This window comes from Phacochoerus africanus, chromosome 2 (genome assembly GCF_016906955.1).
Source record: "Phacochoerus africanus isolate WHEZ1 chromosome 2, ROS_Pafr_v1, whole genome shotgun sequence".
Classification (NCBI taxonomy): domain Eukaryota; kingdom Metazoa; phylum Chordata; class Mammalia; order Artiodactyla; family Suidae; genus Phacochoerus; species Phacochoerus africanus.
The window spans coordinates 204563796-204581468 of NC_062545.1; the positions used below are offsets into that span (position 1 = coordinate 204563796).

A 17673-nucleotide genomic window follows, 5' to 3' on the forward strand; every position below is an offset into this window, starting at 1 on the left:
AAATACTGAATTTCTTACCAAATTATACTTTATAGTTAAATTTCAGATTGTCTTGCAGATATGGTACTTTAGCATGTATTTTAATGAGAAAGAAGTCATATATTAGGTTTACTTTTAATGCTTTTGAACAGAAGACTAGGGAAATGAAAATTTAACTTCTGTTCATTTTAGAATTGAAAGAATTTTTTTTCAGTTATTTCTATTTCTCAGTTGGAAACATGATTTATAGATTTTATTTTCTTCATCTTTAATGACCTTAGTATAATGAATAAAGCTCAAAATGTAATCAAAACTAAACTTGTAGTTTAGGGCTTGATTGTGGTTTGCTAAGAATAAATACATAAATAAAATAACATTGAAATCACATCAGAAGGAAAATTGGATTTTTTATTTTAAACACAGGAAGATAGCAGCAGTCTCACAGTTGAACAGCTTCTCTTTTTATTGTTCAAATGCAAAATTGAAGTCACAAAATCTCTGTGCAAATGGGTACATGAAAGAGAATATAAAAATACTTTTGGAAAGTTGATGAAATTTATTTTCTCTCAAAATAATGCAGTTACATGGTTTAAAAGAATTAACTAGCAAAGGATGCTATTAGGAAAAACCAGACATCCTATATTTTATTTTCCCCAATCTTCTTTCCACTTCCTGGAAGGTAGTACTCTAACTTTCTTCTTCTTCTCCTTCTCCTCCTTTTTTAGTTCTGGGATTACTGTACGAGGTTTTGAAATCATATGCTTATGCTTCTGTTTCTATGTGAGAACTGAACCTGTTTGCTCCATCTCCTTTTCCTCCCTATATGACATCATTTAAAATTCTTATCGTGGATATAACTTTCTAGATGTTGAACATAAAACTTCATTTCCTGTTTTACCAACTATGGTCAATATATCTTGATTTTCACCTTCGTAGGCTCAGGGTATCCTAGAGTTTCTTTCCCTTCTCTGTTCATGTTTCTACCTTCCATGTTTGCCATCCAGCCTTTAAGTTTCCATGCTTGTCTATAGTAGTAGTAGAAATAATAGTGGTAGAAATTGAAAGCACTTACATAGTTCAGACTATGTACCAAGAATGTTGAATGACTACGTACCAAGTATGTTGCATATACCATGGTACGTAGCCTTATCTATCTATCTATACATTATAATACACTTATATATGTATGCATACAGGCATTTTACATTTATTAAACTTACTTAATCAAGTTGACCTTGATGCTATAGATAATATTATGGTCTCCATTTTACTGACAAGGAAATTTAAGTAAAACTGAATAAGTTAAAATCTAAATATTGAAAATGAGTACATGTTGTTTACAATTATGGCTGTAAAAGTAATTCACAGCTAAATGTCTACTGTTATATTTTCTTAATATGCCTATTTTGTGGTTTTAAAAATCATTGTTTTTCTTGAGTATGTCTTTGTTTTTGTACTAAAATTTTCAGATTCCTTTCTTTTCAATTACCTCCTATAGATAAAGGCCCAGTTGTCTTATAGAGTGACCCTGTCTAACCTAACCTTTCTGGAGGTGATCATTTATTTGTTTAAGCACTATAATTTTTTTGTCACTTTCAAATTATATAATGTGGCAGATTTTTACATTGATTTTGAAAACACTGAATTATGAAAGAAATATATTTTATAGTTTTGTGATACTCTAAAATAATTAAAGATAACATCTTCAGGAATATTATAAGAAAGATTGGTTTTCTAGTACCACGTAAGCCCTTTGAACATAACTACTTTAATGTATGTCAAGTTTGAATTTTATTTTTTCTTTTTAGGGCTGCATGTGCAGCATATGGAAGTTCTCAGGCTAGGAGTTGAATCAGGGCTGCAGCTGCTGGCCTACGCCACAGCCACAGCAATGTCAAGAGCTGCTTCTGCAACCTATGCATCAGCTTGCAGCAATGTCAGATCCTTAACCCATTGAGCGAGGCCAGTGATCGAACCCACATCCTCATGGATACTAGTCAGGTTCTTAACCTGCTGAGCCACAATGGGAATTCCACATCTGAAATATTTATTTGGTAACAGATTTGAAGTTTAAGCTACTTGAACCATATATAGGAAGAACATCTGATTTCAAAATAAGTTACTTGTCACCTACCTAAAAGTAATATGTTGTACCCCCTCTGCTGGAACTAAACAGAAGTTCCTTATATAGTTATTCCTCAGTGGCAGGCATGTTGTTTTAGAAGCCATTGAGTTCCTCCCTCTTGCTTCCCATCCTTCTTTCATTTCCAGCTCAGGTTATATTGTCACGGTTGCTCTGAAACCAACTGACCTGAGAGTCGATAAATGCATAGGGTTTGAGGATATGGGCAGTGAAGCCAGACTACCTAGGCTTATATCTTAGTTCTACCACTAATTATGTATGTGTCTTTGGGGACTTTGGGTTCTGTACCTCTGTCTTTTCACTTATGAAATGGGGCTAATAAAAGTTCTTCATAAGATAGTTGAATTAATAATTATAAAACTCCTACATTGGCATCTGGGCTACTAAGTGTTCTGTGAGCCATTATTTCCACCACCACCACCATCATCATCACCACCACCATCCCACAGTGCAGTAGTTCTCTAGCCTTTCTTTTTGCACCTCTACCCACTCCATCTTCTCTCCTACATTGCTACTAAATGTTCTTCCTAAAATTAATAGCTGTTAATATTGACTTCTTAAAGTCCTCAAGTAGGTCTCCTTTACTGCCCAGATATGACTGCTCTTTGTACCTCTTATTACAGCGAAACCTCTTATTTATAAAGAATTGACAGAACTCATAGCCAGGCAGGACCGAGGGGAATCTGTTATTCTTGATTAGATTCTCTCCTTAAATGATCAGCATCATCTTTTGACCCTCTTTCTTGTTACTTGTTGGTTCAGGATTAACTGATAGGGTAATGGTTGCCTCTTTTGTCATTTGTGCAAAATCCAGATTTTACCTGTATTTCTGTAGGCATAGTTATATCTTTATCGGTTGACTATTATATAGATCCAGACAAATTGAGAAATTTGAGGATGATTCTTTATTTTCCCAAAACTGTCTGCTGCCCCTCCCTGGGCAAGTCTAGATATGGTTTCTAGAAATGTTTTTTCTTCTTTACGCTTCCCTCCATGCTGTGGGGGTCCACTCTAGGGTTCTCTCAACTTCCTGGGGGAGTATCAACTTCAGGAATAGTACAACATTATTAAAAAATCAAAACAAGTAAAACATTTCAAAGCATTATATCCTATAATGGCAGGCTTTTCTTTTTCCTTCCTGTGTGTGTAAATATTTCATGATCTTTTTATGCACAAGCCATTTAGATTGTTATTGAATAAAGGCTCTTGTTAATATTCTCAAACGCCATTTCTTTCACATTTGTACAGTGATCTTTCAGTTGTCTGTCCATTGACTGATAAATATTAAATTTATTGCATCTATTTGGCTTAGGTGTTTAAATAAGCTGTGATTCTTTTTTTTTTTTTCCTTCTTTTTAGGGCCGCTCCTGTGGCATATGGAGTTTCCAAGGCTAGGGGTCAAATTAGAGCTGCAGCTGCCAGACTGCACCACAGCCACAGCAGCACTGGATCCAAGCCATGTCTGCAACCTACACCACAGCTCACAGCAACACTGGATTCTTAACCCACTGAGCAAGGCCAGGAATCAAACCCTCATCCTTATGGATACTAGTCGGGTTTGTTAGCTGCTGAGCCATGACAGGATGATTCTCTTTTAAAACTTAATTCTATCATTTGTTGTTGAGATGTTTTCTGTCTACAATCTTAGTGTGTTAAAATACTCATTTTTAAAAAACTGCAGTTCCCGTCGTGGTGCAGTGGTTAACGAATCCGACTAGGAACCATGAGGTTGCGGGTTCGATCCCTGCCCTTGCTCAGTGGGTTAACCATCCGGCGTTGCCGTGAGCTGTGGTGTAGGTTGCAGACGCGGCTCGGATCCCATGTTGCTGTGGCTCTGGCGTAGGCTGGTGGCTACAGCTCCGATTCGACCCCTAGCCTGGGAACCTCCATGTGCTGTGGGAGCGGCCCAAGAAATGGCAAAAAGACAAAACAAAACAAAACAAAAAACAAAAAAACAACAACAACAAAAAAATAAAAATAAAAAACTTATATATGAGAGTCAATTGGTGCTAAAAGCTTATAAAAGTCATCAGCAGTCCCCTTTGATCATCCCTGCCCTGAATGAACACTCTCTTACCTATTTTGAACTGTTTGGCTGTATCTTCCCATATTTGCCTACCTATTCTGAAATATTAATAAACTGCTATCCCCTCATTAATTTTATTTCTTTTATGGTTGATGATGATTTTACATTTAATAAATTTTAAATTCAAGAAATTTGAGGAGTTCTCCCACGGTGCAGTGGTTTAAGGATCCAGCATTGTCAACTGCAGTAGCTTGGCTCTTTGCTGTGGTGCAGGTTTGATCCCTGGCTCAAGAACTTCTGCATGCCACAGGCATAACCAAAAGAGAAAAAAAGAAAAAAAGAAACTTTACCTCTCTTAGTTGGTTTTAAAAAGTAGATTGTATATCTCCTTTTTTTTTGTCTTTTTGCCATTTCTTGGGCCACTCCCATGGCATGTGGAAGTTCCCAGGCTAGGGGTCGAATCGGAGTGGTAGCCACCAGCCTACACCAGAGCCACAGCAATGTGGGATCCAAGCCGCGTCTGCGACCTACACCACAGCTCATGGCAATAGCCGGATCCTTAACCCACTGAGCAAGGCCAGGGATCGAACCCACAACCTCATGGTAATCAACCCGACTAGTATCCATGAGGATGTGGGTTCTGTTCCTGGCCTTGCTCAGTGGGTTAAGGATCCGGTGTTGCTGTGAGTTGTGGTGTAGGTCACAGACACAGCTCAGATCTGGTGTGGCTATGGCTGTGGCATAGGCCAGCAGCTGCAGCTCCAACTGGACCCCTAGCCTGGGAACTTTGATGTGCCAAGAGTGTGGCCCTAAAATTAAAAAAAAAAAATTAGAATTGATAAATTTCTCTTCAGAATTTGATTCCTAAATATACTTTTAAGACCATTATTTTAGACCATAAAATGTTGGTGACATTTGTTTCTTTTACTTTCTTTCTTATGTTTGATATTATATCTTCTTCTAGTTTCTCAGAGTGAGTACTAATTTATTTTTACAACTAGCTTCTCCTCTCTTTTTCTTTTTTTAAAACTAATAAATACAATGAAGACAATACATTTCATTTTGAACATATGTTTTGTTCTGCCCCTAGATTTTTTTTATATGAAACGATCTTTTCATTATTTTCTTTTTTGGAGATTTCTTCCAATTCAGCCTTCATTCACTCTAATTTACCAGTTAGAGTCCATCTTCTCCTTAAATTTATCTACTGAATTATTCAGCTTGAAGATTTTACTTTTTAAATTTTTATTTAATTTTCCAAAAATCTGTAAAAAATATTTTTTGCATTCTAATTGACTGTCCTTAAGTAGTCACAATAATTTTGTCCTCAATAATTTGTCTCCATCCTTCAAGAGATCTGTTAAGTGTACTCTCCCTCATTGTCTCTTACTACTGCTAGTATTATTATTATTACTATTATTATTTTGCTTTTTAGGGCTGCACCTGAGGCATACGGAGGTTCCAAGGCTAGGGGTCCAGTCGGAGCTACAGCCACGAGCCTACACCACTGCTAATAGCAATGCCGGATCCTTAACCCACTGAGTAAGGCCAGGGATCAAACCTGCAACCTCATGGTTCCTAGTCAGATTTGTTTCCGCTGTGCCATGACAGGGATCTCCCTCTCTGTTATTCTTAGGTATATTATTTATATCTGCACTGGGGTTTAGGTTGAGCTGCTAGTAGACCTTAGGTTCTTTAATCCTGTATGGAATGGATAGTACAGGCATCTAAGCCTACACTGTAGCAGCAGATATGTTGTTTATTTCATATATACTTGGAGGACTCTGTGTTTGCCTCTGGTCTTCTTACATCTGCAGCCTCAGGAGTAGAGGGGGAGGGGATTCCCTCTTTTCTTGAGTCCCTCCTGGACACCTTTGGGGCCAAGGAGACTGGCCACACTTGTGCAGTTATCTATGTGTAGAACTCTTCTGGGTCTTTCTTCGAGCCCAGAACAGAACAAGCCCTACACCAGTCCTCTCAAGAAGCTTATAATTCCATGGCCACATTCTTTAGGCCCTACTCACACCTGCTGGTCCATGGAACTGACTGGTTCAAGAGACGTAAATGGAAGTGGAAGAAAGTAAATTAAACCAAGATTCTTTTTCTCCCTAGAATCCTGAATTTTTATACTTTATTCATATCCTCCTTTGGGATTTCATCCCTCTGTGCCATTTGTCATGTATTTAAAAGCATTACAGAAAAAAATTTCTATTTGGAAAGCCTATCTTTGACTATCATGGTTTTCACCACTCCTTCCTATGCATAACCTCTTGGACTATACTGCAGTTTCTAGGAGGTGCCCTTTTAAGATGCATTTTTTTTGGAGGGGGGTGGATTTTTAGGGCCTCACCCAGAGCATACAGAGGTTCCCAGGCTGAGGGTTGAATCAGAACTAAAGCTGCCAGCCTACACCACAGCCATAGCAGCATCAGATCTGAGTCGCATCTTTGACCTACAACCACAGCTCACGGCAACACCAGATCCTAAACCCACCAAGTGAGGCCAGGGATCAAATGCATGCCCTCATGGATGCTAGTCAGCTTCGTTAACTGCTGAGCCACAATGGGAACTCTCTAAGATGCATTTGAACAAATAAACTCTTTTTGGAGATTTTATTTGTTTTAGATAAATAAAACTCTTCTGGGAGAGTTTATTTGTGTATAAATTTTATTAACATATGAATAATCTGAATATCTTATACAACACAGAAGCCAGTTAAAGTAGGACAGAGACCAAAAATAAGAGGATAGGTAGATAAAGAAATAGAAGCTGGAGAAAGAATCAGCCGTGAGTTATCAGTGGTGCTAGGAAGAAGACATGGTGATAACATTGAAATTGAAAGTCGCATATAACCAGAAAACATTTTTCTGGCCAATAATTAAAACCTGTTCTTTTCTTAAACCATCTACTGGACTTGCTGGCAAGTGGTATTGGAAGAGATTATAAATTAAAGGGACTCATTCTGTTCCAGAAAATTAAGACAAGGAAGCATTCAGTAGAATCTCAGTGGATGAAAGAAAATACTGTACCCTATATTCACAGGGTATAAAGTTAGTATAAATATATGTGTGTTTATGTTTAAACAACCATTTGCCTTAAATATTTGAGATTTGAATTATGCACACAGCTCTCCCTAATATTGATATTCAGCTTGTCCTAATCAGCCTCAGGCAAAGAGAATTTGAATTATACAACATGTGTAAACTTCACATTGAATGGTAATTAGTCTGTGCTGCTTACTGGCACTTAATATTGAGGTTAATAGTTCAGTACAAATTTTTTAAAAGCCAGTGACTTTATCCCCAATTTATATGGGACAGATAGGCTGAGAATCAGTAAAAGCTTTTATTCTGTGTCAGTAACCATTTAATTCCTGACTTTGTATCTAAGGTGCTGTTTACCTTTCTTACATATATGAATATATAGTCAGGTAACATGTGTTTTAACTTTGTCATTTTCCCCAGGCCAAGGAAAATGTAGCCCTCTAGTATAGAAACCATTCTCTCATCTTTTTGTTTTTTTTTTTCCCTAAATTTTTATTTGTCTGGAGTATTGTTTTGGAATCTGTTTTTCTCCTTAACTCTGAATTCCTTTAAGAAAGCTTTTTGGCAAAGTGGAAGGAAAAAGAATGGTGGAGTCACTTGCTTATACCAAGATTTGTTGGGTGGGTGAAAATTTTGGAGATAATGGGCATTTAATACCTAGAACAACCGGGTGAGTAAACAGTTTTAAAATTTCTGGAATTCTGTACTTAACATCATATGTATGTAATTAAGATGAGAACTTGAACTTCCTATGACACAAGACCCTCTGTCATATACCTTTAGTTTGTCATACAAGAGATTTTAAGAATAAATCATGGAAAGCCCCCTCTAGAAGTCCTTTTTTTTTTCCTTTTTGATGCTGAAAGATTACTATTTTTTAAATGCTTAACACTAGAAAACATGTTGGTAGGTTAAAACTTGTATATTTTTAAAAATAACATTGATAAAAATTTGTGTAATACTCATGAAGGTTGAATATTGAACCGTAATGCTTGGGTATTCTAGAGCCATAATAAGAATACTGATTGCAAACTGCCAAAATTCAGTGGGTCAACAAACCAAATTTAAAAAATAATAAACAACTCAAGGGTATTAGATTACAAAGTATTCTTCCTTAATTTAGTTTGTCCATTATACTTTATTTTAATTATTCATAATATTGCTTAACATGCCAGGAAATGTCTTGTAATAGAATTTATAAAATAATGTCATTTCAGTAATATGAATACATACTATCTTTAGCATTCTGCTTTTAAAATCTCAGATTAAGATGTTCTGTAAGGAATTATATAGTTTAATGCATAAAAGCATGTCTTTGCTTAGTAACTTTATCCACTTCAGATTTTTGAAACCAAATGCTCACTTGGGAAAAATAAATTGAATAATTGGTATATGCCATTTTGTTGTTGAGCAAATAAGACAAACATTTTTGTAGTAAAAAACACGTATTCCAGGAGTTCCCTTCATGGCTCAGCGGAAATGAATCTGACTGCGAGGACACAGGTTCGATCCCTGGCCTTGCTCAGTAGGTTAAGGATCAGATCTGGCGTTGCCATGAGCCGTGGTGTAGGTCACAGACATGGCTCGGATCTGGCGTTACTGTGGCTGTGGTGTAGGAGAGCGGCTATAGCCCTGATTCGACCCCTAGCCTGGGAACCTCCATATGTCATGGGTGCAGCCCTAAAAAAAAAAAAGGAAAGAAAATAGAGGACAAATAAAATGGATGTTACTGCTAACATGGAGCAATTAATTTTTCACTTGGGGGTATCACTTTATGATGTTTATCCATATTTTGGGGTTTTTCGTATTTATTTTATTTTGTTGCATGGCCCAATTAGTAGATTATTCATTTTCATGAAGAACATAGCCTATTATCTTTCCTGTGTCCTGCTGTACACTTAAGGAATACAGGATTGGTTTATGTATTGTTGGACTTAAGTGGGCAAGTTAGAGGTGAAACATAATAGCAGGCCTGAAGATATAAGTTCTAATTGAAAATCTGGGCATTTATTTGTCTTTGGTTCCATTAGGAGATGGAAGTAAGAAAGAAAGAGCTCTTCTTTTAGTATTGGTGTGGATTTGCATGTCCAGGATCTACTTCTGTTTCTTATTCTTACTATTAATGATAGAGGTTTACAAATATGGTAAGTATAGACTTAGATTTTGTTCCTAAATAGAAAGATTATTTATAAATTATATATTATGAGGTGTTTATATGAGCGGAAAAGTTAGTAACACATTTAAAATGAAATAGGCAGCTATTAACTCTTTCCTCATGATTATACAATGAGTAATTGCCAAAGACTTTTCAGGCCATCTGATGACCATTAGGTGAAATCTTTGTTCTGTTAGGTTTTTCTTTGCTTTCTTCCTTTTCTTTTTTCTTTGCTAGTAGATGGGAGATATATTCCTTAAATGAAAAAGTTTGTTCAGGAGTTCCCTTTGTGGCTTAGTGTAAAAGAATCTGACTAGTGTCCATACAGATGCAGGTTCGATCCCTGTCCTTGCTCAGTGGGTTAAGGATTTGGCAATGCCATGAGCTGTGGTGTAGGTCACAGACGTGGCTTGGTCTGGCATGACTGTGGTTGTGGCCAGTGGCTACAGGTCCGATTCAACCCCTGGCTTGGGAACCTCTATATGCTGCAGGTGCAACTGTAAAAAGCAAATATATATATATATATATATATATATATATATATATATATATATATAATTTCTTTTTTGGGTCTTGTGATTCTTTATATTAAAAACTCACTTAAAATTTAATATGATCTGGCATCACTATTTGACCTTGGACTGTTTTCTACTTCCTTCTCAGCCTTTCCTGTAGCTGGATGCTGCTCCTCAAATAAAATCTGTGCTGTGATCTCTCATTGTTTTAGTTCATTCTAGTCCCTGGATCCATGTAGCTTTTAATTCTTGTCTTTCTAGAAATTACCTGCTTACGCTTGAGGACCTGACTGAGGTGTTAATTTCCCATAAGTTTCTGTATGATTCTCCTCTCCATCCACCAACAGAATTAATTCCCTCTCTCCTTTTTGTTGTAATAGCCCTTTATAGGTGGCTTCTCCAACAGCTATGAGTCATAGATGTGTCATAGTTATTAAGAGAGGGGCCATGTGTTATCCAGCCTTGTCTGTTCTAGGACAAGCATGTAGTGAACATTTGTTGAATTGAAATGTTTCGAACGCCATGCTTGTCATGATTAAGAAAACAGCTTGCCTCATTAAATTCCTCGATCACAGTAGCCAGCTCTCCCTGTTGCTCGCACACTCTACTCCCACCTGTTCTATTGTGGTTGTCGGTTTCTATTAAAATACATTTGGGAGCAATCAGCAGAGGATCATTTTGAGTAGCTGAGTGCAAGGAAACTGGCTTTGGCTTCTCCATTGACGTTTTGTTTTGAGTGGTCTGTTTTCTTCCTGCCTTTCTGCAGGACCCTAACAGGAGTATCCATACCAGCAGCAGCAGCAGCAGCAGCAGCTGTAGCAGCAGCAGCAGCAGCAGCAGCAGTAGCAGCAGCAGCAGCAGTAGCAGCAGCAGCAGCAGTAGCAGCAGCAGCAGCAGCAGCAGCAGCAGCACCAGTTTTTCCAAGCCTCACAAATTAATGAAGGAGCACAAGGAAAAACCTTCTAAAGACTCCAGAGAACATAAAAGTGCCTTCAAAGAACCTTCCAGGGATCACAACAAATCTTCCAAAGAATCCTCTAAGAAACCCAAAGAAAATAAACCACTGAAAGAAGAAAAAATCGTTCCTAAGATGGCCTTCAAGGAACCGAAGCCCATGTCAAAAGAGCCAAAACCAGACAGTAACTTACTCACCATCACCAGTGGACAGCAAGATAAGAAGGCTCCTAGTAAAAGACCCCCCATTTCAGATTCTGAAGAACTCTCAGCCAAAAAAAGGAAAAAGAGTAGCTCAGAGGCTTTATTTAAAAGTTTTTCTAGCGCGCCACCACTGATACTCACTTGTTCCGCTGATAAAAAACAAATAAAAGATAAATCTCATGTCAAGATGGGAAAGGTCAAAGTTGAGAGTGAGACGTCAGAGAAGAAGAAATCAGCTTTACCGCCCTTTGATGACATTGTGGATCCCAATGATTCCGACGTGGAGGAGAATATGTCCTCTAAATCTGATGTGAGTAGGCTGGTTGGTTTTCCTACTTTCCCTTACTAAGCTTTCAGATTTTATTTGCAATAGCTTCAGAGTAAATTCAGAGGGAAGCAAATGAAAGGTACACCCTTAAAATGGTAGCATGGAAGTAGACATGGCCTAGGAATGAATTTCCTTAACTAATGGAAAGAAGGAAATGAAACCATTAAGGGATCTGTAGAGGTTTAGGCTATTATTTAAGTTATTAAAGGAAAGGTATTCCAGAGTTATAATAAGGGGTTGTTTGAATACCAGCAGAAAAATCTAGATGCTCCTCAGAGCTTAGTTACTCTGCTTTTCAGTGACTGCTGATTTAGGAAAGTGAGAAGAATGCAATAAAACTAGAATACACCAGAAAATAAATTTTTAAAAGACATAGAAAATATTAGGGTGCAACTACAATGTTGATCTTTTTGATCAGTGGAAAGAAGTAATTTGTTTACAGAGACTGAAAACTGGTGATAGTATTTTGTAATAGTTTCATGGAAGCAAAATTGATGTAACAATATACTATGTATTTAAAATGTTTAGCTTGATAGATTTTGATGTATGTATGTGCCATGAAAATGAAATATTTAATTTTCCCCCTGTCTTAGAGCTACTGATTTGGAAGAGGCAGTGTATATGATCTTCATTACAAGTTTTGCTGTTGAGTAGGATTATTTTTGTGTGTTCCTAAAAGACCATCTGGACATTTAATAACCCTCCAAAATGTTATTTAATTTTGAGACATAAACTTAAAATTATGGGGCGTTAGTTGTTGTGGCTAAGGAGTTAACGAACCTGACTAGTATCCATGAGGACTTGTGGCTAAGGAGTTAACGAACCTGACTAGTATCCATGAGGATGTGGGTTCCATCCCTGGCCTTGCTCAGCGGGTTCAGGATCCGGCATTGCTGTGAGCTGTGGTATAGTTCGCAGACGTGGCTTAGATCCTGAGTTGATATGACTGTGGCACTGGCCAGCAGCTACAGCTCCGATTCAACCCCTAGCTTATGGGAACTTCCATAAGCTACAGGTGCAGCCCTAAAAAGCAAAAATAAAACCAAAAACCAAAACAAAACAAAAAATGACTTAAAATTATGGATTTCTCAGAGTTGTAAGGGAATTTCAGATTACCTGTTATAATCTCCTATCAGTATAAAAAATCTTACATTTCTGGTGACAGAATTGTTAATAACTTAAGTATTCCATTCTATTTCTGGAGAGTGAATGCTATGAAGTTATCTCCTCACTTCCTGTTTTTCTCTAGCTTTGGCCTTCACTGCTACTTAACAGTCATGATCAGTCTCAATAACCTCCTTAAGTTGAGTTGTCAGTATTTCTAGACAACAGTCAAGGAAGATGTCAGGCTGAAAATTGCTGACAGTTTTAGAATACTTCTCTTTCTGTCCCGTAGGGAAGCTCCACCTAGGTTCCTAGTTCAGATGCTGGCCAAGGGTAAGAGGCCTTCTGCATTTGCACTGTTCTGGGTGGAAAGCCAACTAGGGTTGGCACATGACATCCATATACCATTCAGAGGCCACCTCCTTCCTCCCTGCTCTCTATAGCTAATCTCAAAATTTTAATAGCCGACCAGATTAGGAGCAGAGTGTCCTATAAAATACTGGATGTTTGTGAAATAGAGATGAGAGCTAATAGGTTTGTCCCAATATCTCCAGCATTTGTTTTCCTCCTTTGCTTTATACCTTTCCTCTTAATTCAGAACTTGCTCTTCATGTAGATGTTCTTTGGAACATTTTTATATGTTCAATTTTTATTTCAAATTACCCTGAAATGTTCATTTATATTGGAGTATTATTAGTCTATCAAGATTCTCAAACTTAGCAACTTCATCTCTCCATATTCTGTTATGTTGCAGTTCTTCTAGAACAGTTTTCAAATTGTAATTTGTGATTTACTGGTGATCCATGAAATTTAACATGCCATCACTAGTATTAAAAAAAAATTAAGATCAGAATACATTGTAATTAGTATGGGTAAGTAATGGTGGTTTATGAAAATCTTATTTCAAAGACTATGTGTATATTTCTTATAATATGTCATGGCCAAAATTTTGAAAGGCACCCTTCTTAAATCTTTACTAATTTATGCAAAGACCAAATGGCTTTCATAAAGCACTACTGAATGCTCTTTCTATGTGAAATTATCACAGGTGATCTTTCTTTTTAGATAATTCTGCATATTCTTATTTTTGTTTGTCTCTTTTATATATGATTTATAAGATATGGCTTTTCCTAAACTTCATGTTCAATTTGATAGGTTTATTCAAAGCAATACTTTGAAAAATCTTCTGGAATGAGGAGTTAGAATTGTAACTCTGTAGAGTAGGTAGCAAATTTTTGAAATTATTCGTGACATATTAGAGCCACATATCCAGTGATCATTATAGGAGTTTTTGTAATGTGCTTTGTGTATTATTACAGAGAAAGCCTCTAAAGATTTTTGGGTATTATTTGGGTATAAAAATCAACAACTGTACTTTCCTTGTCCATTTTCTGACAGCAGCACTTTTATTGTTGCTACTTTTGGTTTCATTCTCTAAATATAGGTGGTAGAGCAGAAGAGTATTGACAAAAGTGTTTCCAAATAAGCCAGGGCCCAAAAGAGGATAAAAGAGGGCTGAAATTCCCTTTCTCCAATGGTAAAGGTAGCCTTTGTTTGTTTCTCCTACCTGGTGTCCCTTCTGTGGATGAGACTGAAGGATTAGGAAGCGGTTGTAATAGCACTAAGAAGCCTGTATATCCTCCCTTGGCAAGGAACTGATTGGATAGCTCAACACAGGCCAAACTTCAGGGGGTACCATTCCCATTTTTCTGGTGGTGAGTGTGTCTTTATCTGAATAAGTGACATCAGGTGACCTGATCTGTCTAAGGACCTTTCCAGTGTCATTATTTGAGTATGAGCCAGATTTATGTCCATTTGTGGTGGATGGCCCAGAGAGTAATTTTAGACTTAGGCAGAGATCATGGACTTTGGAAATAGAAGAAAGGCATAAAGAGAAATTTGGCAAGTGTGAAGAATTAGGAACGGCCAGGGGATAAAAGATTATTACCTGCTATATCTATAAAGAAAACATCTTGTCTTGGTACAGATTAGTTAAAATAAAAAGTAAAAAAAAAAATTTAATTATAGTTGGTTTACAACATTGTGCCAATTTCTGCTATACAGCAAAGTGACCCAGTCATACACACACACATATATATATATACATTCTTTTTTATGTTATTTTCCATCATGGTCTATCCCAGGAGATTGGATGGAGTTCCCTGTGCTTTACAATAGAACCTTGTTTTTATCCATTCTAAATGTAATAGTTTGCATCTATTAACCCCAAACTCCTAATCCATCCCGTTCCATTCCATGCCCTCTCTTCCTTGGCAACCACAAGTCTGTTCTCTATGGGTGTGATTCTGTTTGTTTTGTAGATAGGTTCATTTGTTCCATATTTTAGATTCCACATGTAAGTGATATCATATGATATTTGTCTTTCTCTTTCTGATTTTGCTTATTGTGATAATCTCTAGTTGCATCCATGTTGCTGCAAATAGCATTGTTTCATTCTTTTTTATGGCTAAGTAGTATTCCATCATATCTGTATATACCTATATATATGCCTACATATATACCTCACATCTTCTTAATCCATTCATCTGTCAATTTAGGTTGTTTCCATGTGTTGGCTATTGTGAATAGTGCTGCTATGAACATAAGGGTGCATGTATCTTTGTAAGTTATGTTTTTGTCAGGATATATACCCAGGAGTAAGATTGCTGGATCAGATGGTAATTCTATTTTTAAAAGGAAGAAGTTTTTCAAGGAGATTTTCCATGATTAAGTTAGATTCAGGTTTTATATGAAAAATAAAAGCAATGCTATTAAAATAGATTAGGAAGCTTAGATTGTTGACTCACATGGTTCTTCTTGGTTACAGTTTTTATATGCTTTATATGTGAGTAGAGATAAAAGAAGTTCATCCATGGTTTATAAGTCTGCATGTTTTCTGAGGAATCACTTATTTGTTGATAAGTAGGTAGGTAAGTAGGTAAGGTAGATAGGTATATAGTAAAGACATTAAGTAATTAAAGAGTCAGCATTCTGGTGTCAGGCTGTGTTTTAAATTGCAGCTCCATCAGTGATCTTGAGCTTGGATTTGACCTTCTGTATTTCTTAGTTGGATCTGGGATTTGACCTTCTATATTTCGTAGTTTCTTCATTTTCTGAAACAGAGATCATAGAAGACTTTGTAAGATTTTTATGGGAAAAGTCAATCTGGGTAAAGGGCTTAGCACACTAAACAAAGAATGTTGGTGAGCCACTGTTACATGATTTGGCTTCTGCCAGTCATTATAACCTTTAACATTGAAAGAGATTTTGTGATATTCAAAAATACTGCAGAATTCTAGTGTCCTTTTTCAAGTGTATGAGGTAAATGTTTTAAATGTGAAAGAGTACTTGGAAATATGTCACATTGCTCTGAATTTTGTCCTGAGGAGGTATATGGCCTTGATATTGATGTGCATGTGTAACATGGTAACTGGAAAAATACAGGACAGAGTGTCTCATGGTTTTTGTTTGTTTGTTTGTTTATTAGGGCTGCGCCTGTGGCATATAGAGCTTCCCAGGGAGGGGTCGAATCAGAGCTGTAACCACTGGCCTACACCACAGCCACAGTAATGCCAGATCTGTGACCTACACCACAGCTCATGGCAATGCTGGATCCTTAACCCACTGAGCGAAACTGCATGCATGCTAGTCACATTCATTTCTGCTGAGCCATGATGGGAACTCCATCAGTTTTAAATGAAGAGTTAAGCCAAAGTTTCCCAGGATCCTTTAGTTTTTCAATTAAATGAGATAACAGGCAAAGACTTAGCCACCACTGCATTGGTAAGCACTTGGTTGTTTTCTTTTTCTTTCTTTCTTGGCTTGCTTGCTTTTTCCTTTCTTCCTTCCTTCCTTCCTTCCTTTCCCTCCCTCCCTCCCTCCTTTCTTTCTTTCTTCCTTTCTTCCTTCCTTCCTTCCTTCCTTTCTTTCTTTCTTTCTTTCTTTCTTTCTTTCTTTCTTTCTTTCTTCCTTCCTTCCTTCCTTCCTTCCTTCCTTCCTTCCTTCCTTCCTTCCTTTCTTTCTTTCTCTTTCTTTCTATTACTATTAAAAGAAGACACTCTAAGAAATGATTCATCTTTTTTATTTTTATTTTTTTATTTTATTTTTTATTTTCCCACTGTACAGCAAGGGGATCAAGTTATCCTTACGTGTATACATAACAATTACATTTTTTCCCCCACCCTTTGTTCTGCTGCAACATGAGTATCTAGACAAAGTTCTCAATGCTACTCAGCAGGATCTCCTTGTAAATCTATTCTAAGTTGTGTCTGATAAGCCCAAGCTCCCGATCCCTCCCACTCCCTCCCCCTCCCATGAGGCAGCCACAAGTTTAGATTACTATTAATATGACTGTACGAGTCGTTTTTAAAATAGGATTTATAATTCCTGAAATGTTTCTCATTTTATAAAGAAATTTAATGTTGTTACATGAAAAATCTATCAGTACTTTTCCTCTACAGAGGAATTTGGGAGGTCAGGTGGACAGCAGTGGGTAGGGAGGGGAAGGCCTGGTGCAGAGTGGGTGAGCACTTAGTAAAGACTGGAAGCATGGTAAGGGCATGTTTTCATTATGTCCATAAATGTTAGCATTACATTCAAGAACTTAGGTAATTCTCAGTAGAGTAAAGCTGTTCTCTATTTAGGAATTCATCTTTTTGTGGCCAGAATGGTCACTTATGGAAAGTGGCTGTTCTTACTAGTGATTATCACTAACTGGCAGCTAGAAAGGGTGAGGAACTGAGTCTATCTGGTCAACTAAAGATTCGTAACTGTGGTTTGTATTAATCCATTTAAACTTTAATTGACAATTAAGAAAAAATCTTCTACCCTTCCTATAATTCCCTAGTTTTTGTTTTTTATAAAACTCTTCCACTAAAGGGAAGTTTATTGAGTTGATCTTATTTTGTGATGAGGAAGTTTGGTATTTATAGCAGAGAAGGAGGGAAAAAACAGTAAAAGAAAATTGAAGCAGCCATTTATGATCAGATTCAGTTGTGGTAGTAATTTCCTTATCGTTCATTGCCTTCACTTTTTTACCTTGCTTTGTAGAGATTTAATCATAATTTAAAAGTATAGAAGTTAAAAGTTTTAATTATCCTGCCTTGTAAATGGGCAGATTGCATATGGTAAAATGTTACATACTTCAACCTGCAGTGTGAGAAATGAGATTTTAATTGTGTTTTGATAGTTTGACTTTACCAAAGTGTTTTATTGGAAAAGA

At 36.9% G+C, this 17673-nt stretch overlaps 1 protein-coding gene across 1 annotated transcript in view; it reads left to right on the forward strand.

Annotated features, from left to right (window-relative positions):
- The window catches only part of MLLT3 (MLLT3 super elongation complex subunit), a 298608-nt gene that overhangs the window by 217469 nt on the left and 63466 nt on the right, over positions 1–17673 (forward strand). The window contains 1 exon segment of the mRNA XM_047767585.1: positions 10629–11330. Within this exon segment, the coding sequence (XP_047623541.1) occupies positions 10629–11330 (702 nt within the window).